The sequence below is a fragment of the Lingula anatina genome, chromosome 1, assembly GCF_051362555.1.
Source record: "Lingula anatina isolate TDL-2025a chromosome 1, LinAna3.0, whole genome shotgun sequence".
In the NCBI taxonomy this organism is placed as follows: Eukaryota; Metazoa; Brachiopoda; class Lingulata; order Lingulida; family Lingulidae; genus Lingula; species Lingula anatina.
The window spans coordinates 27,056,292-27,081,519 of record NC_141767.1 but is presented as its reverse complement, the minus strand read 5'-3'; the positions used below and the strand labels follow the sequence as shown (position 1 = coordinate 27,081,519).

General features: G+C 35.1%; 1 protein-coding gene across 5 annotated transcripts; it reads right to left on the bottom strand.

Moving 5' to 3' along the window:
- Positions 1-104: 104 nt before the first annotated feature.
- LOC106159140 (uncharacterized) lies at positions 105-25,219 on the bottom strand. Of its 5 annotated transcripts, none has more exons than XM_013535341.2 (29): positions 25,091-25,219; positions 23,869-24,088; positions 23,477-23,590; positions 23,221-23,282; positions 22,858-23,041; positions 21,749-21,879; positions 21,522-21,554; positions 21,285-21,375; positions 21,014-21,096; positions 20,728-20,811; positions 20,464-20,555; positions 19,362-20,261; positions 19,092-19,175; positions 18,711-18,915; positions 18,440-18,566; positions 18,108-18,247; positions 16,372-17,903; positions 16,032-16,152; positions 15,561-15,725; positions 15,274-15,393; positions 14,679-14,783; positions 14,288-14,406; positions 13,712-14,063; positions 13,231-13,306; positions 12,894-12,974; positions 12,661-12,687; positions 11,720-11,805; positions 11,125-11,201; positions 105-1,544 (listed from the first exon to the last, which is right to left on the bottom strand). In XM_013535341.2, the coding sequence occupies exons 2-29, from the start codon at positions 24,013-24,015 to the stop codon at positions 1,456-1,458; spliced, it is 5,427 nt and encodes a 1,808-aa protein (XP_013390795.2). In that variant the 5' UTR covers positions 24,016-24,088; positions 25,091-25,219; the 3' UTR covers positions 105-1,455. The 5 variants fall into 5 exon arrangements, with proteins under 5 accessions (XP_013390795.2, XP_013390799.2, XP_013390797.2 ...); XM_013535345.3 differs by having other exon boundaries at positions 19,119-19,175; XM_013535343.2 differs by having other exon boundaries at positions 23,869-24,110; positions 25,091-25,218.
- Positions 25,220-25,228: the final 9 nt, after the last annotated feature.

Here is a 25,228-nt window from a genome sequence, read left to right as displayed (position 1 = left end):
AGTGCAACATTTCATATAATTTATCACTAGACATTAGTCATTTCCACTTGTATCTATTCATTCATCATTATTTTTATATAGAAATAAAAATAAAATACTCAGTTCAAGACATTGTTTCTTTGTTTATTTTCTCAAATATATATTCAAGGGATTACCTGTAGAAAATTACTTTCCTTCAATAAACATTAAAAAAATTACAATTTATCACAGTTTGTTCTTTGCATTCAGCCAATTCTTGCAAAAAAAGGATGATTCATAAGTGTAACATCTGCTACATTTTTATGCTATAAGCAAGCACCTGGCAATTGTTTTGTTTAATCACTTCTACATGCAGCAGCTTGACACATGGAGTATAAATTCACAACTCTTTACCTTCAATTATGCATTTTACACGATTTAAATATGAAAATAATGTACCACTTAAATCAATCAATATGATTAAATCTTAAACTATACAATCCAAAACTGTTTTCTAGGTGACAAAATATAGTGTTAGGTATTAGGTAATTTCAGATTACCTTCTCAAAACTGATTATTTTTCTTTCCCACAAGTGTTTTAAGTAAGATTTGAAAATAAAAATATTCAAAAGATCAAAAAAGCATATTGAATGCCTATAAACAAAGTATGTAGTATACGTAATTCAAAGTCATGGATACTGGATAGGCAAAATTTGAAAATTTGTGAATAAATAACTTACTTTTAACTATAAATCTCTTTCAAATACTCTTTTTCTAACTTCAAGTATGACAAATAAGTCTTCCATCTTAAACCTGGAACCCTTAACTAAATCCATTTAGTGTTAAGGAGGTAAAATGTCTTTAACCATATCTATTCAATATCTTTCCATGCTGTAATGAATTTAATACTACTGGCAGGAACCTCTGCAGAAATTCTGAATTAAAAATAAATAAGCTACAGCAAGGTTTCCTACTCTCAATATTAGAAGTTACACAATCATTTTTATAGAAACTGAATATTATGAGCAGTCTCCTTTAACATCACTTGCATCACTTGAACATTTTATGCACTTTATTATGGATTCCCTTATTTTCTTTTTTCGTTTTCATTCAGGTGCTTTTCTACTGACATAACACTATCTACAAATTTTGAATATTGAAACATTAGCAATTATGCAAATAATCCCTTCTCAGTGATTATTAAGTACTGATTTCACTATCTCTTGATCATGAGATGTGCTTGAGGAAAAAAGTGACATTTTCCTTTATCCAATTCTTCATTTATTCTTTTTGGCCTCTCTTAGTTCTGTATTGATTGTCTTTGGGGTTTACAACCCACGATGTGTATCTACTGATGAATAAATCTTGTTCTTTTAGCAAATGCCTGTAGCAAAAGTAAGGCACAGAAATATTTTTAACCTCTTAATCACAAATCCTTTCCCCTAGGAGTCAAATGCTTTCAATTTAAGGCTGGTAGATCACTTTAAGAAATACTGTTCACTTCATGGATTCTTGTAACATCAAATTATCTTCCAAACAAACCATGCATGCTTGCTCTGGTAAACATTTCTTGTGGAAACTATGACCTGCAAAAAAAAACAGTATTATGCTGCATATGCTTCCATAAATTAAAACAGGGCAAATGACACTGCTTTTACAAAGACAAATGCTGTAATGCATCACAAAAGTAGAATGCTTTGTCATTCTTTGTGCATAATCTGTGCATTATGAAACAGATCCAGCTAAGACCCCATTCCCATAGATTTAAGATCGATCTATCCCTGTGGGGAGTCTCACTAGATTACTGTCAGCTTAGCCGGCTTAAGCGTCTGTCCCACCTACTAAAAGCTGTAAGGGGGTAATTAACTATGGTGCGCCCTCAGCTGACTGCAATTTAGCGCGAACCCCCAGGGAGTTAGGTCGACCTAAATCTAATTCTCTGGATCGATCTAAATCTCTGGGAATGCACCGTAAGTCAGTGGTGGACTTCCAGATGTACACACAGTATAAATTATAAGTGACACATAAAAAAACTGACATCAGTCAAAGTCGGCAAGCGATCTGCTTTTCAGTGATAACATCAAAACACAACAAGGCAGCAAAGCTGTCAAATGTACAGACAAAAAACAGGAAATAACTATGCTCAAAATAGGCTACTGTCAATTGTGATGCAAAAGTACATTATGTTAAACTGCAAATTCAACATCAAATTTTAATTATGCTCAACAGGTAATACCAATATAAGTAAAATGTGTAACAAGTTCACACTTTGAAAATGTATAACTTCCAGAAAAAGAAGCCAATTAGACTGTTTTTCCAACTCAGGCTGCATTTTAGTCCCGTATTTCTTTTTTGAAAATTTGGCAATCATAAGTAACATGGTTTTCCCATAATGGTCATCATGGCAGCAGCACCCAAAATTGAGTTTTCTTCTATTCTGATGCCATATTACATAATGGTTAACAGCATAATGACCGTCAATTTTTAATTATAAAATATACGTATCATGGATTTTCAGAAAATGTGACTAGCATGGGTCTTCAAGCCTGTGGAACTTCAAAGTCACACCTTGAAAATGCCAATATGTGAAAAATTAAATTTTCACAAAAAAAAAAAAAAAAAAAAAAAAACTGTTTAAACTGGCAGTAAGAATTACCAAACAGACTGCATTGCCTACTGAAGCTGTATTCTAGTCCCATGTTTCTTTCCTGTAAGTTTGAGAACAGTAAGTGACATGGTTTTTCTTAAATGGTCATCATGGGAGCAGTGCCCAAAATAGTTTGTTTTTTTTTTTTCAAATTTTGATGCAATATTACATAATGTTTAACAGCATAATGACCATCAATTTTTAACTAGAGGATCAGAGAGGCGATACCGCCTCCGAATATTGTACCACCAGCTGGAGCAAGTGCATTCGTATAGACCCCCACATACACAAAAGAAGGGACACAGCCACCAGTCTTATGCTTGACAAGCTGTAAAAATGCAATCAACAAGAATTTTCAAAATATGCAAAAAATATATATAACTTAAAATGGTACAATCAAAGTTAAGTTCATCGTAAGGTAGGTCAAAGGTCAATTTCAAGGTCACAGTAAATTGCCAGTATATGGCTTCATATTCAACTTTAATGGTAACTATGGACCTATCTCTGCCAGGTTTGGAGTTAAAAGAGAAAGAAATTTGCAAAGTTCAGTTCATAGTGAAAAGTAGGTCAAAGGTCAATTTCAAGGTCACACTTAGATTGCCAGTATATGACTTTCCATGCAAGTTCAATAGAAACTATGGACCTATCTCTGCCAGTTTTGGAGATAAAAGGGAACCAAAATTTGCAAAATTCAATTCATGATAAAAAGTAGGTCAAAGGTCAATTTCAAGGTCACACTTAGATTGCCAGTATATGACTTTCCATGCAAGTTCAATAGAAACTATGGACCTATCTCTTGACTTCCTATTCAAGTTCAATAGTAACTATGGACCTATCTCTGCCAGTTTTGTAGATAAAAGGGAAAAAAATATGCAAAGTTCAGTTCATGGTGAAAAGTAGGTCAAAGGTCAATTTCAAGGTCACATTTAGATTGCCAGTATATGACTTCCTATTCAACTTCAATAGTAACTATGGACCTATCTCTGCCAGTTTTGGAGATATAAGGGACTATATGTTTTAATTTTGGAGTTACCATAATGTGCCATAAATTTCCTACAGAAAAAATTAATTAAAATAAAGAAAAGGTCATTTTGGTCAAAATTCTTGAAATGGGAGGTGCTCCGAAGTTCCAGATGTTCAAATTTGATGAAATAATGTCATTTTTGACCACAACTTGTCTGCTTTGCCAAGCCTTATGTTTTATTTTTCCGGAGTTCAAAATTTATTATCCATTACCGTACTGCACATTTTGCTTTCACCACCAATATGTGCCAGTATATGACTTCCTATTCAAGTTCAATAAAAACTATGGACCTATCTCTGCCAGTTTTGGAGATAAAAGGGAAGCAAAATTTGCAAAGTTCAGTTCATGGTGAAAAGTAGGTCAAAGGTCAATTTCAAGGTCACAGTAAGATTGCCAGTATATGACTTCCTATTCAAGTTCAATAGTAATTATGGACCTATCTCTGCCAGTTTTGGAGATAAAAGGGAACCAAAATTTGCAAAGTTCAATTCATGATAAAAAGTAGGTCAAAGGTCAATTTCAAGGTCGAATTTAGATTGCCAGTATATGACTTCCTATTCAACTTCAATAGTAACTATGGACCTATCTCTGCCAGTTTTGGAGATAAAAGGGAAGCAAAATTTGCAAAGTTCAGTTCATGGTGAAAAGTAGGTCAAAGGTCAATTTCAAGGTCACAGTAAGATTGCCAGTATATGACTTCCTATTCAAGTTCAATAGTAATTATGGACCTATCTCTGCCAGTTTTGGAGATAAAAGGGAACCAAAATTTGCAAAGTTCAATTCATGATAAAAAGTAGGTCAAAGGTCAATTTCAAGGTCACAGTAAGATTGCCAGTATATGACTTCCTATTCAAGTTCAATAGTAACTATGGACCTATCTCTGCCAGTTTTGGAGATAAAAGGGAACCAAAATTTGCAAAGTTCAATTCATGATAAAAAATAGGTCAAAGGTCAATTTCAAGGTCGAATTTAGATTGCCAGTATATGACTTCCTATTCAACTTCAATAGTAACTATGGACCTATCTCTGCCAGGTTTGGAGTTAAAAGAGAAAGAAATTAGCAGAGTTCAGTTCATGGTGAAAAGTAGGTCAAAGGTCAATTTCAAGGTCACATTTAGATTGCCAGTATATGACTTCCTATTCAACTTCAATAGTAACTATGGACCTATCTCTGCCAGTTTTGGAGATAAAAGGGAAGCAAAATTTGCAAAGTTCAGTTCATGGTGAAAGTAGGTCAAAGGTCAATTTCAAGGTCACATTTAGATTGCCAGTATATGACTTCATATTCAAGTTCAATAGAAGCTATAGACCTATCTCTGCCAGTTTTGGAGATAAAAGGGAAGCAAAATTTGCAAAGTTTAATTCATGGTGAAAAGTAGGTCAAAGGTCAATTTCAAGGTCACATTTAGATTGCCAGTATATGACTTCCTATTCAACTTCAATAGTAACTATGGACCTATCTCTGCCAGGTTTGGAGTTAAAAGAGAAAGAAATTAGCAGAGTTCAGTTCATAGTGAAAAGTAGGTCAAAGGTCAATTTCAAGGTCACATTTAGATTGCCAGTATATGACTTCCTATTCAACTTCAATAGTAACTATGGACCTATCTCTGGCAGTTTTGGAGATAAAAGGGAAGCAAAATTTGCAAAGTTCAGTTCATGGTGAAAAGTAGGTCAAAGGTCAATTTCAAGGTCACATTTAGATTGCCAGTATATGACTTCCTATTCAACTTCAATAGTAACTATGGACCTATCTCTGCCAGTTTTGGAGATAAAAGGGAAGCAAAATTTGCAAAGTTCAGTTCATGGTGAAAAGTAGGTCAAAGGTCAATTTCAAGGTCAATTTAGATTGCCAGTATATGACTTCCTATTCAAGTTCAATAGAAGCTATGGACCTATCTCTGCCAGTTTTGGAGATAAAAGGGAAGCAAAATTTGCAAAGTTTAATTCATGGTGAAAAGTAGGTCAAAGGTCAATTTCAAGGTCACATTTAGATTGCCAGTATATGACTTCCTATTCAACTTCAATAGTAACTATGGACCTATCTCTGCCAGGTTTGGAGTTAAAAGAGAAAGAAATTAGCAGAGTTCAGTTCATAGTGAAAAGTAGGTCAAAGGTCAATTTCAAGGTCACATTTAGATTGCCAGTATATGACTTCCTATTCAACTTCAATAGTAACTATGGACCTATCTCTGCCAGTTTTGGAGATAAAAGGGAACCAAAATTTGCAAAGTTCAGTTCATGGTGAAAAGTAGGTCAAAGGTCAATTTCAAGGTCACATTTAGATTGCCAGTATATGACTTCCTATTCAAGTTCAATAGAAACTATGGACCTATCTCTGCCAGTTTTGGAGATAAAAGGGAAGCAAAATTTGCAAAGTTCAATTCATGGTGAAAAGTAGGTCAAAGGTCAATTTCAAGGTCACATTTAGATTGCCAGTATATGACTTCCTATTCAACTTCAATAGTAACTATGGACCTATCTCTGCCAGTTTTGGAGATATAAGGGACTAAATGTTATAATTTTGGAGTTACCTTAATGTGCGATAAATTTCCTACAGAAAAAATTAATTAAAATAAAGAAAAGGTCATTTTGGTCAAAATTCTTGAAATGGGAGGTGCTATGAAGTTCCAGAAGTTCAAATTTGATGAAATAATGTCATTTTTGACCACAAGTTGTCTGCTTTGCCAAGCCTTATGTTTTATTTTTCCAGAGTTCAAAATTTATTATCCATTACCGTACTGCACATTTTGCTTTCACCACCAATATGTGCCAGTATATGACTTCCTATTCAAGTTCAATAAAAACTATGGACCTATCTCTGCCAGTTTTGGAGATAAAAGGGAAGCAAAATTTGCAAAGTTCAGTTCATGGTGAAAAGTAGGTCAAAGGTCAATTTCAAGGTCACAGTAAGATTGCCAGTATATGACTTCCTATTCAAGTTCAATAGTAATTATGGACCTATCTCTGCCAGTTTTGGAGATAAAAGGGAACCAAAATTTGCAAAGTTCAATTCATGATAAAAAGTAGGTCAAAGGTCAATTTCAAGGTCGAATTTAGATTGCCAGTATATGACTTCCTATTCAACTTCAATAGTAACTATGGACCTATCTCTGCCAGTTTTGGAGATAAAAGGGAAGCAAAATTTGCAAAGTTCAGTTCATGGTGAAAAGTAGGTCAAAGGTCAATTTCAAGGTCACAGTAAGATTGCCAGTATATGACTTCCTATTCAAGTTCAATAGTAATTATGGACCTATCTCTGCCAGTTTTGGAGATAAAAGGGAACCAAAATTTGCAAAGTTCAATTCATGATAAAAAGTAGGTCAAAGGTCAATTTCAAGGTCACAGTAAGATTGCCAGTATATGACTTCCTATTCAAGTTCAATAGTAACTATGGACCTATCTCTGCCAGTTTTGGAGATAAAAGGGAACCAAAATTTGCAAAGTTCAATTCATGATAAAAAGTAGGTCAAAGGTCAATTTCAAGGTCGAATTTAGATTGCCAGTATATGACTTCCTATTCAACTTCAATAGTAACTATGGACCTATCTCTGCCAGGTTTGGAGTTAAAAGAGAAAGAAATTAGCAGAGTTCAGTTCATGGTGAAAAGTAGGTCAAAGGTCAATTTCAAGGTCACATTTAGATTGCCAGTATATGACTTCCTATTCAACTTCAATAGTAACTATGGACCTATCTCTGCCAGTTTTGGAGATAAAAGGGAAGCAAAATTTGCAAAGTTCAGTTCATGGTGAAAGTAGGTCAAAGGTCAATTTCAAGGTCACATTTAGATTGCCAGTATATGACTTCATATTCAAGTTCAATAGAAGCTATAGACCTATCTCTGCCAGTTTTGGAGATAAAAGGGAAGCAAAATTTGCAAAGTTTAATTCATGGTGAAAAGTAGGTCAAAGGTCAATTTCAAGGTCACATTTAGATTGCCAGTATATGACTTCCTATTCAACTTCAATAGTAACTATGGACCTATCTCTGCCAGGTTTGGAGTTAAAAGAGAAAGAAATTAGCAGAGTTCAGTTCATAGTGAAAAGTAGGTCAAAGGTCAATTTCAAGGTCACATTTAGATTGCCAGTATATGACTTCCTATTCAACTTCAATAGTAACTATGGACCTATCTCTGGCAGTTTTGGAGATAAAAGGGAAGCAAAATTTGCAAAGTTCAGTTCATGGTGAAAAGTAGGTCAAAGGTCAATTTCAAGGTCACATTTAGATTGCCAGTATATGACTTCCTATTCAACTTCAATAGTAACTATGGACCTATCTCTGCCAGGTTTGGAGTTAAAAGAGAAAGAAATTAGCAGAGTTCAGTTCATAGTGAAAAGTAGGTCAAAGGTCAATTTCAAGGTCACATTTAGATTGCCAGTATATGACTTCCTATTCAACTTCAATAGTAACTATGGACCTATCTCTGGCAGTTTTGGAGATAAAAGGGAAGCAAAATTTGCAAAGTTCAGTTCATGGTGAAAAGTAGGTCAAAGGTCAATTTCAAGGTCACATTTAGATTGCCAGTATATGACTTCCTATTCAACTTCAATAGTAACTATGGACCTATCTCTGCCAGTTTTGGAGATAAAAGGGAAGCAAAATTTGCAAAGTTCAGTTCATGGTGAAAAGTAGGTCAAAGGTCAATTTCAAGGTCAATTTAGATTGCCAGTATATGACTTCCTATTCAAGTTCAATAGAAGCTATGGACCTATCTCTGCCAGTTTTGGAGATAAAAGGGAAGCAAAATTTGCAAAGTTTAATTCATGGTGAAAAGTAGGTCAAAGGTCAATTTCAAGGTCACATTTAGATTGCCAGTATATGACTTCCTATTCAACTTCAATAGTAACTATGGACCTATCTCTGCCAGGTTTGGAGTTAAAAGAGAAAGAAATTAGCAGAGTTCAGTTCATAGTGAAAAGTAGGTCAAAGGTCAATTTCAAGGTCACATTTAGATTGCCAGTATATGACTTCCTATTCAACTTCAATAGTAACTATGGACCTATCTCTGCCAGTTTTGGAGATAAAAGGGAACCAAAATTTGCAAAGTTCAGTTCATGGTGAAAAGTAGGTCAAAGGTCAATTTCAAGGTCACATTTAGATTGCCAGTATATGACTTCCTATTCAAGTTCAATAGAAACTATGGACCTATCTCTGCCAGTTTTGGAGATAAAAGGGAAGCAAAATTTGCAAAGTTCAATTCATGGTGAAAAGTAGGTCAAAGGTCAATTTCAAGGTCACATTTAGATTGCCAGTATATGACTTCCTATTCAACTTCAATAGTAACTATGGACCTATCTCTGCCAGTTTTGGAGATATAAGGGACTAAATGTTATAATTTTGGAGTTACCTTAATGTGCGATAAATTTCCTACAGAAAAAATTAATTAAAATAAAGAAAAGGTCATTTTGGTCAAAATTCTTGAAATGGGAGGTGCTATGAAGTTCCAGAAGTTCAAATTTGATGAAATAATGTCATTTTTGACCACAAGTTGTCTGCTTTGCCAAGCCTTATGTTTTATTTTTCCAGAGTTCAAAATTTATTATCCATTACCGTACTGCACATTTTGCTTTCACCACCAATATGTACTTTTTGACACAGCGTAGCTCGAAAACCGTATGGAATACAAAAAAACGGAGACCACCTCCAGTGTTGGGCTTTACATGCTCTACAAAATGCAAAAAAGAATGGGTCTCTAGCATTAACGGTCCCCGAATTAGAGACAGTTTTCAGTTTCGGTATCTTATGGCCGCTACTCCCGTTAAAATGCACCGATTGACCCCAAATTCACGGAGATGAAAGATGACCTGAAGGGTATCATTTTCCAATAATATTATTGGTTAAGTCTGTGTGGTGTCTGAATAACAGCGCAAATAATTTTTTTTTCGTAAAAAAATTCATTTTTTTGAAAAATTTGGTCTGTTTGACCTTGAAATAAAGGTCAAAGGTCAAATCCAAGGGCATATTTGAAATCTACACATATGACTTTTGGAAAGCCGTCTGTAGAAATTTTTCCCATAATTCCTTCCCTAGGGTAGATAATTAGCATTTAATTTTGCCATTTTTGGACAAGGGTGCATTGCAATGAATGCCACACCTAGACTCCAATACCGACAAAGCCCAAATTTTACGTGGAACGAGTTGAGATTATAGGTGACCTAAATCCAAGAGATGGGTATGGGGGCCCTTACCGTCTAGGAGGAGAAGCGGTAACGGTAACATGGCGGCGGAGCCGCAGGAGCCGGCGGAGCCGGCGGAACGGACCGGACGGGACTAAAACCATGTGTACCGCCAGCGCTAACGCTGGTGGTACAATAATAAAATATTAGTATCATGGATATTCAGAAAATGTGACTAGCAAAGGTCCTCAGGCCTATGGAACTTCAAAGTCACAACTTGAAAATGCCAAAATGTAAACAAGACAGCAGTGTTCTGAAAATTTTTTCCCCATTTTTAACAATTTTTTAACATAAAACAATATTAACAGGTTACTGCCATTTTTATACGATCAACTAAGAAAATTGATGAGATGGGAAAAATATCAATACAACAGTGTTAAATGTCCAATTTCCTCCATTCTGAGATTCTGAACATAGTGAATGATTGAATCTGACAAACTGCAATGATATGAGTTTATTTCCATTTTTGACACTTTATTACACAATACACGATAACAAGTTTACCATCATTTTTACATAATCAACTAACAATGTTGTAAAGATGCAGGAAATGTCAAACAAACACTTTTATGTATCTTATTAGTAAAATAATAAGACTGTTAACATGCCTAAGAATTGAATCTTAGGAAATGTGAAAAAACAGCATAACTTCTAAAATAATGCCCCGATTATGCTGATTTTCGAACTCAACCTGCGTTTTAGTAAGATTGACCATTCCTGTGAGTTAAATGACAATTGGCCAATCTATTTTTCTTATATTGTGTTTACAGTGTTGCATATATGCTGAAAAATGAAAAAACAGCATAACTACTAAAATAGTGGTCCGATCATGCTGATTTTCAAACTTGACCTGCGTTTTAGTAAGATTGATTACTCCTGTGAGTTTCATGACAACAGGCCTAACGGTTTTCCTTAAAATGTGTTTACAGGGTTGCATATATGCTGAAAAGTGAAAAAACAGCATAACTTCTACAATAATGGCCCGATTATGCTGATTTTCGAACTTGACCTGCGTTTTATGAATATTCATCAGCTCTGTAAATATAAAGCCAAAAAGTAAAACTGCCCTCCACTTATCGTGTTTACAAGGAAAGTGCACGGCGCCGACGGCGACGCCGGCGACGACAGACGCAGGTGATGGCAATATGTACAGACACATCTGTGTCTGTACATAAAAAAACATACATCAAACTGAAGTATAGCACAATGCTTTTATCTCATCCATGAGATATCCTCAATAACTTATAAAAATTATTCTGATAAATTGTGTTTAAAATATTCCAGTCAGATTAAATCAAATATTCCACCATAGATATACTCACCACAGTCAAAGACGAGGAGTCCTGGTTCAGCAATAGATACCTGCTCTTTCAGTGGAAGCTCACATATAGCACAGACACTGCAAGGATAGTGATATAGAAACTTTAATTTGACAAACTGTTTTGAGGCCCATAGCCAGCAATTTCAAAAGGGAGGTTCTTTTCAGAAAAAGGGGACTTTTAACAAGGAAACCTTTGTGTACCTAGATCAAATTTTACCCAGAATGGACCTTTTCCTGACAAAATGGGCGGTTCTTTCAAAAGAACATTTACATTTTATAAAAAGGGTATGCACTTTCACATTTACACACATAGTTAACATCAGATGCATATCGGTGATAGAAACATAAACATGGTTGAAATACCGTCTGTCTATGGTAGCATTCAAGTTATAAATTCAAAGAAATGATGAGTTAAATAGCTGAATGTCTTGTGTGTGTGACCAGAAATCTATCAATAGTGAGATATAAGGCAAGCTCATTAATTATGTATTGCCAAACAGTTTCTTTCTCTTTTTTTCTATACTATTTATAAAAGGCAGTACTAGTCTCAGAGGCCTGACGGTTTAAAGACAGTATCTGCAACATGCATGTCCTACCCAGTGATGACAGTGTGGACTCCCCAGTGACCCTCTGGTTCCTCCAGCCAGTGCTTACTGTCTGTTCTACTACTCACATCAGTAAACTGGAAACAAGAGACAGCAACCATAAAAATAATGTGACACTGAGTGGGGATTTCTTGCCACTGTGATATGGTTGAAAAGAAATCCAAGTTTGTCTGCATGACATAATGTGAAAATATATACCATGAAATTCACGGATGACACTGAACAGTCCTGCTTTCAATATTAAGCACATGCTGGAGCATGAAAAAATACCCAATACTAATAATATCAAATGTCCATTGACAGTCACAAAATTATGGGAAAAGCAATATGATAATAATAATAATAATAGCAATAATAACTTTGGACAGTTGAAAATGGTTTACTTGAAGATTTAGCAATATTGCTATTTAAAAATAAAGCAGTATGGCAAGATTGGATTAGAAATAAAAATGTCTCTGTACACTCAATTAAAATTTCTTTGAATGGAAGGCACCTAAAAAGGTGAAGACAGAGTCCACTTTTAGCAATAATATAAACAATGCTAGGAATGTACTGAGCCTGGTTAGTGACTTTAATATATCCAAGCTTAAGCAAATATACCAGTTGTCTGAATGAAGAAAGGTGAACACAGATTATAAGTAGAATGAATGAATTAGATATAAAAGTGGAATAACAAAAGAATCCATTAAAGACACAAACAAATGAATTTGCTCACAATATTTAAATAAAAGAATGCTACTAATAAACTTAGCTTTACATGAAGCAATTAACTGCCTCATAATCTAATTACTAGAAGAACAACATTTACCACAGAAAATACAATAATAAAATATAACATGCAAATACAATAATAAAATATAACATGCATATAAAATCTTGCACTATCTAATATTGATGTATTAGATCGTTAAGGACATTTGATCTAATTTTACCTGTCTTCCAAGGACCAAAAATGCTTGCTAAAATACCAAGGAAATAGTTTTATGTACATTCATTTCCAACTCTATATTATTATTATAGCCTTATTAAAGCCTTTAAAATATATACTTTATTTCTATCCATCTCACACACTTTATCTCTCTACATTTGCGTGATTTTCTTGTATCTGAGCTTATTCATAAATTCATCCTAGAGTAAGTGCAAACATGATTGCAGGTGTACCTACCAGGGCTTCATTCAGGTGAACCTCTTCCCCTCGACTCCTAGATGCTGTACACATCTTCTCTTCTTCAATGGCAAACAGTACCTAGAATTGGAAAAAAACATTTGACTTGAAAAGATCCTTTTATATCATTCAAAATGATTGCCATTATTAAAGAAGTTCATGTCTAAATTTGTATGCAAAAGCATCAAACCTGATAAAACATCAAATTCAATGCAGAATTGGACTATACCAGATGTAAACTGTCATTTAACAAACAAACGACCAAACGAAAAATGTTTGAAAACAGTAAAAGTGTCTGTATATGAATATTATCAAGGCTACAGGGCTATCCCCTTACCTGTGGTGCCATATGTGTTGGTTTCTGTGACCAAAGATAGGTATCTACTGTCTCTAAGATATTGTGAACCAAGAGTCTGAAAAAATTAATTAAATTACTTTCTTAATGAATCTGAAATACATACAGTAGTAGGGTATTTATTTTGCAAAGTTCAATACTAAGTAAAAAGCATCAAAACATGCATGATGAAGAAGAAAATGATATTAAATTATACTTTTAAACAAACACAAAAATTTATAACTGTTGCTAACTTTAACATGTGTTAAAGTTTCAAATACATGACATCTGTGTTTTCAAATTAATGCATGATGTTTAGTCACTGATTCAAAGAGACACAAGTACATTCACAATCTCTCGTACAAAGAAAGAGCACCCTTACAAAAAAGTCCTATAGGATCCTATAAGACTTTTTCTTTAGGGTAAAAAAAATAAGAGCAAGACATCACTTCCATGTTGCCTTATTTCAATACTGTAACCATACCTCTGTTGTTGATGTAACACAGTTGTACACAATGTGTTTTGTAGAAAAGCCACAGAAAGTGCACCATCGGGAATTTTGAAAGTGCCCAGTAGATCCAATGCTTTGGCACCCCCAACACTGCGAACCAATAGACGAGCTAGATTCTCCCATGTGACAGTAGGTGACCAACCAATCAGATGTCTTGGAGCATTTGTTGCAGAAGTATTGGAATCCAGTAATAAGACGTCCTTACATTTGACACATAAGGGGCCATGAACATTCATTGTGTCAGATGTGTTTCCAGATGGACAGTTCTGGAGTTCTTTTAAATGGAAGACATATTCCCAATCTTGGTTAGTTCTTGGGTAACAACCTTCAATAGAGGCAAAAAGATATGCAGTTAACTTTTATAAATATACCATTTTGTCTCTAAGGTGAAAAGTGATTTTTACTGTTAAAATACCTATGGGACATAGAATTCCTGTTACTCATCTTATGGTATTTCATTATTAGAAATTCATATCGATTTTATACTGACAAGTAACTTCAAAACAATCGTTAAATTTGTCTGAGAAATTATTGCTACATGTAGCTTACCTAGTTTATGTCCATGATGAAGTAACTGTTCATCTCCCAGCTGAAGAACTATTTCTATTGCTTCTCTCCGTGTGGACTCCTGAGTTTTGTCACATAATTGTAAATAACCTAACCAGTACCTATAGAATTTAATATTTATATTATTGTTAGTACATAAAATGTGTGTGTGTGTGTGCACATGCGCATGCATGTGTGTGTGGATGTGGGGGGGGGGGGGGGGGGGGGCGGCAGCCCTTTGTGCAATTGTGTGTACAAACATCCAAATAAAGTAATACAAATCAAAATATATATTTGAGAGAAAAAAATATTTCTTCAGATTTGACTATTTAGATAACACAGAGGTTCATAATGTTTTTTTTTCCAAGGTTTTTTCCAAGGTTTATCTACACACCCCTGCTCCTTGAAGATCTGGTGTACCTCCAGGTCACAGCCTCCATGTTTCTGTGCTTCACTGATCACAGTATCCTGTGTCCACTTGAACAAGTGAGCTCCTGGCCTGAGCCAAAATTATATGAAATGTTTTAATATCATGGACACAGAATCCAACTTATAAAAGTGAGCTTTAAGTCTATGCAAAAACTGCCATGATATAATTATATTAACCCCCAGATCAAATTCATGGTCTCTAACTAATACCCCCTTTACAATGGACGGCGTCCTGTCTGCGACCATGAAATTTGGCATCGCTGTGGTCTTAATAAGGAGGCACGAGCATTGATTTGGTATCAGAATGAATGCTCAATGATCGGCCAGTTGTCGGCACGTTAAGTATTATATATAATTCTTTAACTCTCAAATGGGGCTGAACTGCTGGACGCAGAAGGGACGCCGTCCAGTGTAAAGGGGGCTTAAAAGGTTAAAAAGACACATTGTTGGCTAGAAATATTCAAGCAAAATTATTATACTAGTGTAGTAAAAACTATTTAAAATAAACATCTGCACATTTCTCATTCATACAAAATTCTGAAACAATAGGTGAGCAGTACCTAGGCATCCCACAGGAACACTGCATGTGTTCTTTGCTTGCTCCATCTGTCACAAGAAGACACTGTATCCAACTGAGATAAAAGTCACGGTCTTTACACATGCTTTTAATGGCTGCTTTTCTGTAAAAAAATATGTTCATGCAGATGACAAAAAAATCTTAACTGGGCACAAAATTAGTAAACAATGCATATGCAACAAATGTGCTAAAAACTGACACTTTTACCTAAACAATATACCAAAACCACTCAACTTAATTGAACTTCGATAGATAAGAACTATTCTTTACCTTTGTCTTGGTGGAAGATCCTCCAGGCATCTATTGACATAGTGAATTAAGTGTTGTGGATATTTACTGTGATCTTGGCACATGTAGAGGACATCTATGGGAGAAACATATTTCTGGTTTTCAGCACAGAAATCTAGTGTCTTGGTTGGGCTGAGCTGAAACAGCCTGGATGTATAGAAACAAAAATTATTACTTCATATATCTCAGGAATAGTTATAAGTTCACTGTATATTGAACCAACATACAACTTAATAACAGTGCATTTGTACTTTTTCACAGTATTCAAGTAAACTCAAATGCATATACTCTTTCCACCATGCAATATTTGTTACCATGTTGTCAATAGTAATAGGAGTTGACTAATATACAGTTTTATTGAGTAAAATGTTCACAGAAACAAGATGGAATCTGATAAAACTGACCAACATTAGCCTATGCATGAGCTCTGACCTGTGCAAACTACCACTTTACCTGACTATGTGTGCCAGCACTGGTCTCTTGTCATGAAGTACCCCACTCCTTAGAAGATCTAATGCCCCATTAACATTCCTTTCCTTTAAACATTCTGACACCAAATCAAACTTGCCAAGCTCTGAAAGAGATCACTTAATCATAAAAACAATGAAGGAGAGTTAAAGCAAAGAGACTTAAATGTTTAAACCATTGCAAATGATTCAATGTGACAGACACAACATTTGAACCACAAATACATGTATTTCACATTCATTATTTAAAATGTAACATAATACAACAAACACATCGAGCTACTCTCCATTTCACTTAGTTAATAATACCATAAGCTACTTCCTACCTTTTAAAGCTTCCACCAATGCAACCCACACCATCTTCCTGTTAGAGCTACACCAATGTCTCAATGCCCTCTTAATTCTTTCGCAGTCTAGCAGATGAAAATAACACTTAAGAAAGATCCCCAGTTCTTTAATGTCAATATCTTCTTGTGCATCTTCAGCACCACTCAACTGTCCTTCAGACATGGCAAAATGGTGATGCTTTGGGCTTACCACAGAATTACTTTTACATGTAGATGCCGTGGAATTATATTCCTTGGTCAGCTCACCATTCATCTGACACAAGTCACTGTTATTTTCTGTCTGTTTCACATCACCATTAGCAAGAAAAGCACCCTTTGGTAAAAGAAAGTCTGAAATGGACTCTGTTTTATCACAATCATTTTCCAAGTTTGGCTGAGTATACAATGAAATGCCTCCATGAATACGAGCTTCAAAACAGAGCATTGCTAACTCTGCCACCTGCTCGTGGATATCTTTCTCCAAATTAAAGGGATCCCTGACATAAATTGGATTGTCAAACAAATGTGACAGTGTGTCCATAATTGCTTCATCCGTCAAAATAGCACCACTAGGGGGCAGGTCATGTGACCTGTCACTGTCATGTGACACAGCATTCTTTTCACAATCCAATGAGTGAGTTCCTATTTTAGAACTTACTGAGTTGCTGTATTTTTCAGGACTGTTGATGGTCAAGTGTTCACTTTCAGAACTTAATTCTGACAACGTACTGCTTCCAAGTGATGAACTCTCTTGTGTTTGTGCAGCCTTTTTTGCTTCATCAGACATTTTTGCACCATCCTGACTGTATTTGTAAGGTACTTCATAATGATCACTTTCATCGCCATCTGATACTTCAGCATTTTCATTTAATGTGGTAGTACCCATTTCCTCACTAGCAATTGCTGAAAGTGTAAGTACAATGCCTTCATCATCATCATCATCATTGTCTGGTGATTGGCCAAGGTGGCTACTTGTGACAAGAATTTCATCTTCCTGATCAGACTTCTCAACCGTGATATTGTCATGACTATTCTCAATTTTCCTATCAAAGACTGATTTATTTTCATGGACACCATAACCAGGAACATCTGTTGGTTTCCTTGAAGTCCTATCTCCACCATCACTTAACCTCCTACAAATACTAATTTCCTGCATATCACTTGAATTTGATGTCTCCGTTCTTTGGATAATTTCTTTAGGTAACAGTTTGTCAGTTGGTAAACTTTTAGAAATCTCAATCTCTGGTCCTTCATCTTTTTCAACCGATTCCTGTGGGGTTTCCATCAAAGTATTCTCATTGGAGCTGGAGAGATCATCTCCTGACTGCTCCAATGTGTCATGCTGATTGTCTCCAGCTTGTTTAGATGTCAGGTTTTCCTGCTGCTGTTGTTGTAGCAATTTCTGCTTCTTAAGGCTGTGTATTGCAGTGTGTAATAACTGCAGGGTGGAATGCAGGTGCCTCACCCATTGTGACAACACCTGCTGTGTTGCCTGAGGATGGGTCAATATTTCAGAACTGCGGAGTTTTTGCCTGGATAACAATGGAAACATGGTATTTTTTACTACCAACACATCCTAAACTATATGTAAGAAGCACTATTTGACACTTAATTTTTTTTCTCTTCTGTAATAACTTATGCAAATCACTACATGACTGAGAAAAAAGTGAAATGTCCATAAAAATCCTTTCTCTAGAACGTGGAAATTCATTCTGAAATAAATGTAAAATCCAAACCTTGTTGAATTAGTTTTTTCTTTCAATATGGAAGTGTCCACTATGGGAAATTCAGACTTTGGTTTGATTTCTTCATCTTCTTCGTCTTCTACATCCGCTTTCACAAAGGCACTTTCCTCGGTGTAAGACTGTAGGGATGGCTGAAAAAGGTCAACAAACTTTTAGTTACAGGGGCACTCCACTACAAATTTATCTACTTGTTTAAGGCATGATTTTTTTTTCATTTCATGAGATATGAAATATTTCTCGATGATCTTGCTCTGTAAACACAGTCACTTTAGAAATTCCCTCTCTGTGCATATAAATAATTAATCCATTCACAATAGACTCACATCTTTGATGTCTAACAAATCTGTTTCACTACTTTGGAAGCCTCTTTTAGGGAGCCTTGCCTTGACCTTCAGATCTTTGAAAGTCTTAAAAATGGACTTGGTCTTCGTAGAAAAGTTAGACGAAAACCTGCAATGACATATAAAATGAATGTACTGTCATGGTGAAACATGTATCAGCAAAATATTTGCTGTAAATGGTTTTCTCCACGTCAAGAGATCCCTATGCCATGACAACTTTCACCAACATACAACATTCCTTTCCATTACTGACCTTTCTTTCATGGCAAGTAGTGTGGTTTTAGGTGAGCTGGATGCAGGCACTGTGGCTGCTGGATCAAATTCCTGTGATGCTTCAAATGATCCCGAGAACTCCAAGTGTCCCGACTCTGAACTCATTTCCAAGCTAGACTCTGCCTGCAGGTTTGCTTCTCCAGGCTGAATGTCACTTATACTCTCCTGCACTTTCTCTGGGTGTGCTGAAAAACCAGTCAAGATAGCTCAAGACTTTGCAAAGGGCAGCTCTGTGAACAATGTCAACAATTAGAAATGTAGCTTTTGTAACACTTTCTCATCAGTGTGTAAATAATAATTTACTGCAAGAAATTTGTTTTGGTATACAGGTACTAGTTGAATATAACAGTTATTTATTTACATGCTGTGAGTAATGCTGGAGAGCTACCCCTCTTCTTTTTCAGCTTGTTTGGTTTTCTTGATCTCACTACAATTTCTACAGATTCTGAAATTCACAAGCACAATATCAATGAAACAATAAATCAAGTTTTTCAACTTAGCAGTTATAAAAGAAAGGCAAAAATTAACACACAAACTTTTTTAATCAGGACATAATAAACATTGTACTGTAGCAAAGTATGAATAGGTATTAACATTAATTGAAACTGCAAAAAGCCAAACAGCTACAAACCTGGTCTAGATTGTATCACATCTGCACTCGATGTACTTGTTATAGACCCCCTCCTGCTACTAGTACTACTGTGGCTCTTTTGTTCCAAGCTGACCAGACTCTCTGAGGACAGCTTTCTCTTAAGTGGCACAGCATCAGCACTGTGAGCACTGTGCAAACTAGACCCAGAGGAACTTCTCTGCACATGAGAAGTGGTCAATTCAGCAACTGGTGAACCCTCATTAATAATGATTGTGGGCTCCTTTGTGGATAAAGACTTTGCAAGATCTGATTCAGATTTGCTAGGAGTTAAGTCAGCATCCTTGCTTGTTTCTAAGTTTGTGTTTGCTGGAGAACCGTTTGGATATTGACTGACTGCTTGGTTTTCTTCTCCATCGGGTAAATCAACTGAGATGCTATCATCATTTTTTTCATTTGGTGAGGGTATCTTACTAGGAGGACTGTTATTTGTTGGGGTAGCTACTCTGCTAGATTTCCTGTCGTTCTCAGCTTTTTTCTTGGGTTTGGAATTGACCACATAGATCCCAGATTCCAACTTCATGCTCTCCAAAGAAGATCCGCTACTTCTTCGACTACTCAAGGATGAGCCACTTTTGTCATGGTTATCAGGCTCCAGTTTTATAATAATATCTTCTACTTTCATTGCCAGCTCTCCCATGTTCAAAGCATGAAGGTGGTCACGTAAGTCACTCAACATGGCTTCTGTTACATGACGTCTACTACCAGCACTGATGATAATGTTAGCAAACCTCACACAAAGTTGAGCACACTTTTTCCATTGTTGTTTGACGAAGAGTTTCAGGACACATTTTTCCACAGGCATAATAGATAGTTTAGTCACTTTACTACCACCATGTAGAAAGTAAATGTCACTATTGTGACACTGCAAAGCTTCTATATCTGAAAACAATCAAAGTTTACTAATCATTATTTTTTTCAAAAAAGAGAAGTTTAATTCAATACAATAACAATATTCTAAAGAGTAAGTGAAAAACCAAATAAACCGCATTTTGATTTAATTTATTGAAATATATTAATTTACTGTTCACTAACACCAAAATATGAAATTACACAAGTTACAATCTCAAAACACAAATATTACCTTGGAATTGATTGGTCCATAGCACCACTTTGACATTAGCTGGGTCAAATACATAAATGCCTTTTTCAGACCATGAGAGAAGGAACTGTTCTCTGTAATAATTATTTAAGCAAAAAATTATCCAAGGTATTGTTCTTTCCTCAGTTTCAAATGGTGAACAATGGCCACATCTAAAATACTCAAATAACCTCATGGAAATCACTCTCGGTTGGAAAATTACCAGCAGTATCCACGAAAGCAAACTACAGTAAAAAAATTTCTTACCCAGACAACAATAATACTGGCAAGTTAGTGGACAGAGGTGTGCCTTGACGATCAGTAGAAATGTCTGGTATCTCATCTGTGCACCTATGGAAAAAGAATAATAATTGGTTTAAAGAAAGTTATTTTTCTCTAGTGGCAAAAAATTCCTTTTCCCAATCATTACATGGAATATAAAAATGTACTTCACAAAAACTAGTATCATTAAGAAAATGAAAAGGACAGCCATACTAGTATTAATACCCCAAGATCATCATATCTAGTATAAGAAAACAAGCAGCTGACTAACCTGTATGAGATAACTGGCATGGAAGGGATAGCTAGAAGTTGTTTAAACTGGTGTGTGTTCAGAACATTGCCCTCACCATCAACCTAAGAAAAACAAAGATGTTGGGTAGAACTTACAGTTGTCACAGTGAATCATTGCTGCAACTGCTTCATATCATAACAATGGATATGTGGCAGTAAAATAAATAAAAGTCACAAAATAGTAATAATAAAATCATTTCTTCTACAAACCTAAGTATAGATATCAAAGAGCTACCTAAATATACACCTACCTCCCACATCCTGGACCCAGGCCGGGAGCAGTAGATGATAGGATTTGGTATTTTTGGTCCATGGAAGAAGCAGGAACCATATCTGCCATCCCTGGAAAGCAGATGAAAGCAAAAATAACTGATGATTAAAAAATATATCCTTAAAGCTCCTTAAAGCAAATGTTTTGTGAAATCAATTGACAGTGGAATTGCAATCAAGGAACATATTTTTCAATTTTCAAAATTCATGTGACCTACCTTGCTTTTTTACCTATCTGTGTGAAAGTTTGTCTGAAAAATAGGGGATAAATGTTTTAATAATGCTTAAAACCAAAAGCTGCAACTTAAATCAAGAGCACTGTAGATAATTATACTGTTTTATGACTTTGATAGTCCAGTTCAAAGATTACTATAATTGGTCATTCAATACTAAAATATGTATAAAACAATAATAAGGCTATTTAAATTGCAAATAATTGTCTTACTTGACTGTGTTACAGAGATAACTCTTGGTAAGAGTAGAAATAAGCAACTTTCCATCCAAAAAGTCCATCTGGACCACAGCTGAGTCCAATCTCAAGATGACCTCTGAGGGGAGTTTGATCAGATCTTTAGCCTGAAAATAACAAGGAAAACAATCACTCAACTGTAATTCAATGTTAACTAATTTTTTAGAAAAGTTACACCATAACTGTCAAACCAATGAACCACAACTATATATACATATATTCACTTTGGCATCCAATGTACTTTGCTATGAATGAGTTTAAAGGTTACCTATGCAGGACCAAATCTAGTTTTTCAATAAGAAACAAAATTCTCCTACTCACAAATTCTTGCTCAATGATTTGTACCACATTTAATCAAATAACTTGGTTCTAAGTGAATCATGATTAAATTAAAACCACTATAGCCTTCCTGACATTTCAAAAGGAAACATAGACATCTAATACTTATATCTGAATAGGAAAAGGTAAGTAGTTTTACAGGATATTCAGACATAATAATGACTTTGAGACATTTGAAAACATGCATAGCATACCTCAAAGTAGTTTGAATAAAAGGCATTTTGAGTAGTTGAATTGGGAAAGACCAAAAATTCTTCAATTTAATATGTGCACAAACACATATTGCATGCACATGATTACAACTATAACAATTCAGTTCATAATATATATACCACCTACTATATGAACAAATACAATATGCTTATCATTTAACAATACTAAATCCGTCCCTCATTCAGCGTTATCTGAGATAAATGGTGACATTATATGTAAATAGTAAAGTACTGGTTTATCTTATTTCAACAACTGAATAAAGCACTTGGATTTCGAGTATTACTACTACAGTGATATGTATCAAAAAGAGTGATTGGGTTCATACTCAGCCAGACCTATTTTGCAGTAATTTAAGCACTTCTGGTCACCCAGTCTATTATTATGTGCCTCTTCATTAAATTTCTGAATTCCAACACCTCCTCATTAATGATAACAGTGATAATATATGACGCCCTAAGAGGTCACAATAAGGGGAAAGGGGTGGGGATGAACACATCAATTCATTTTCATACAAATTTTTGAGTATTTCTTACCTTGGAAGTTGAAATGTTAGCTGCTGTTACTTTTCCAGTGTTATCCCCTATAAAGAGCCTTGTCCCAAGATCATTCCAGCAAAGAGATGTTATAGTAGCATTCTTGTGGTCTACAGAAAGCCTCAGACGCTCTGGTTTGCCCCTTTTACTAATATTGAGCTCCATGACAACAACATATCCTTTGCTATAAAACAAACAAATTTTCTTTTATCACATGTGCATTCCTATAAAATGCTGACTGATCATGTATACTTATGAATGAGCACTTTGAACTTTTTAATGAGTATCAACAACAGCCAACAAATTGGCATGATTTGCAACTATGGCTGCCTTTAAGTCTTCAAAGTGTATTACTGCATTTACCTGGTTGCATAGGCACATATTTCATCATCAGGAGAAAATTCCACTTTAATCACGGAGCCTTCCTATGATGATAATATAATATATATAATATAATATAAAATTAGTGAAATATTTTAGTTTGAATGTACAGCAGTACTTCTAATCTCATTTGCAATCATCTTACTGTGAATAACATGGTATAGGTATATTAAAGCAACAGCTATACAACACATGTAGGCTAAATAAGAAGCATATCATTAATTGTGTCATATCTTACAGTTTCTGATGACAGCAACTGGAGGTATTTCAATGCACTCTTCTGGAAGATGTATACAGCACCAGTGGTGGATCCCAGGGCAATGTACTGCTTTGAAACAGACAAACTGGTGTACTGGAAGAAGACATGCAAGCACATGACATTATTCTAACAGACCAGCCCTGGATTATCATGAATACATTTTTGGTTTTTACCAATTGAAACAATTTATGAATATAAACTATAAAGTTCACCTTTTATCAAGCTGATCAAAAACTATCATAAGACATCAAATGTCCTTGATACTATTTTTTTATATATGACTATAAATTTCTTTCTTTTTAGAAATTCAAACCAATAAAATATCTATATAATAGATATATATTTGTTTTAAACAAGAAATGACAACTTACTTTGATCCTTGCAGAAGCCCTTATAGGGGCTTGCAGTTCCTCCATCCCAGTAAACTCTGCCAGCACATGACTCCAGTCTGTTGGTTCCCCTTGGGAGGCCTCAGCAGTATGGTTAGTAACCACTGGGGTCACTGCCTCATCAGGCATGCTGGTCAGTTGTTTCTTTCCTAGCTGTACACTAGATCACAGTCATGCTGGCAGCCACTCAAGACCTGCTTGTCTTTAAGTATGAATAACTTGCTCTGTATTTTAAGTTTTGTATTCAACAAATATTTTAGTACATAAAACAATACCCACAAGAAAGACATGTAATATGGTTAACCTAATAAATAAATTAATCAATTAACCATTTTAAAGCTTTATTATTGTTAATTAACCAAGGTATTTGCTTGTACATCCAATTCACCAACTTACATGACCAATGGTTTCTTTATCCTTTAAATGCAGTATGACAACCTACCTGGTGACCAAACTATATAGAAACATTGAACTTATATCTCCCGAGTTTGTTTACAACTAAGACATGTTATCTATATTGACCCCCTTATTTACTGATACTACATGTATAATTTAGGGCAACATTATTTGATAAACTGCTACACTACGTTATATTTTTTGTGTAAGATATTGACAGCAATATGCAACAGTGTTAACAGCTATATAAGGCTTTGATACATCATCACCAAGTAGAAGAAATTGGCATTACATCAACCTTGTTACAAATGTGCAAGAAGTATCAGCAAAATCCAATTTACAATAACCATTTTCATAAAAGGGGTGAACTTCAAAGCCTGAGATGTCTATCTCCATCACCAACATGTATATATTTTAAACACCTGCTCTCTCTGTTATTTTTCATTTCATGTGACAATGCTATACACTCTGGCATCAAAAGGAAATAAGAACAGGAAACAATTTCCCTAATATCTACTAGTGGTAGCCGCCGTCTATTAGTAATCATTTTAGGACGTAATTTTACAACCACTTGTTCTAAATTTCTACAATGTGATAACAGGGCTTGTTTGCTCTAAAATCACCAACTTTTTGAGTTTAAAGTTATGAAGCCATGAATCAAATAAATTTTCATTTCCATAATAAAAACCAAGTTGACTATCGATACACACTTTGATAAAATCATAATGAACAAGTCTTGGACGTACTGCAAGTGCTTTCGCCTAGCTATGTTTACTGTCGATACACATGGGTTAACTTTTCTTATTACCTTTTGACAGCTCAGGTGTGGAGGTGAAAGTCACGAATATAGTTCCACCATACTCCACTTAGTACAACGAGAAAACAAAAGTCGTTCGTCCCTTTTTCACATCATGTGACGGAAGCATCTAACTTTCTGGACTTCATC

Excerpts from the sequence above, each read along its gene's own strand:
- LOC106159140 (XM_013535341.2), bottom strand. The coding sequence starts at position 24,015 with ATGCCTGATGAGGCAGTGACCCCAGTGGTTACTAACCATACTGCTGAG. Across the intron at positions 15,394-15,560 it reads GATCTTCCACCAAGACAAAG|AAAAGCAGCCATTAAAAGCA; the intron begins GTAAAGAATAGT and ends ATTTTTTTACAG. Across the intron at positions 1,545-11,124 it reads ACTCCTCGTCTTTGACTGTG|GTCATAGTTTCCACAAGAAA; the intron begins GTGAGTATATCT and ends TTTTTTTTGCAG.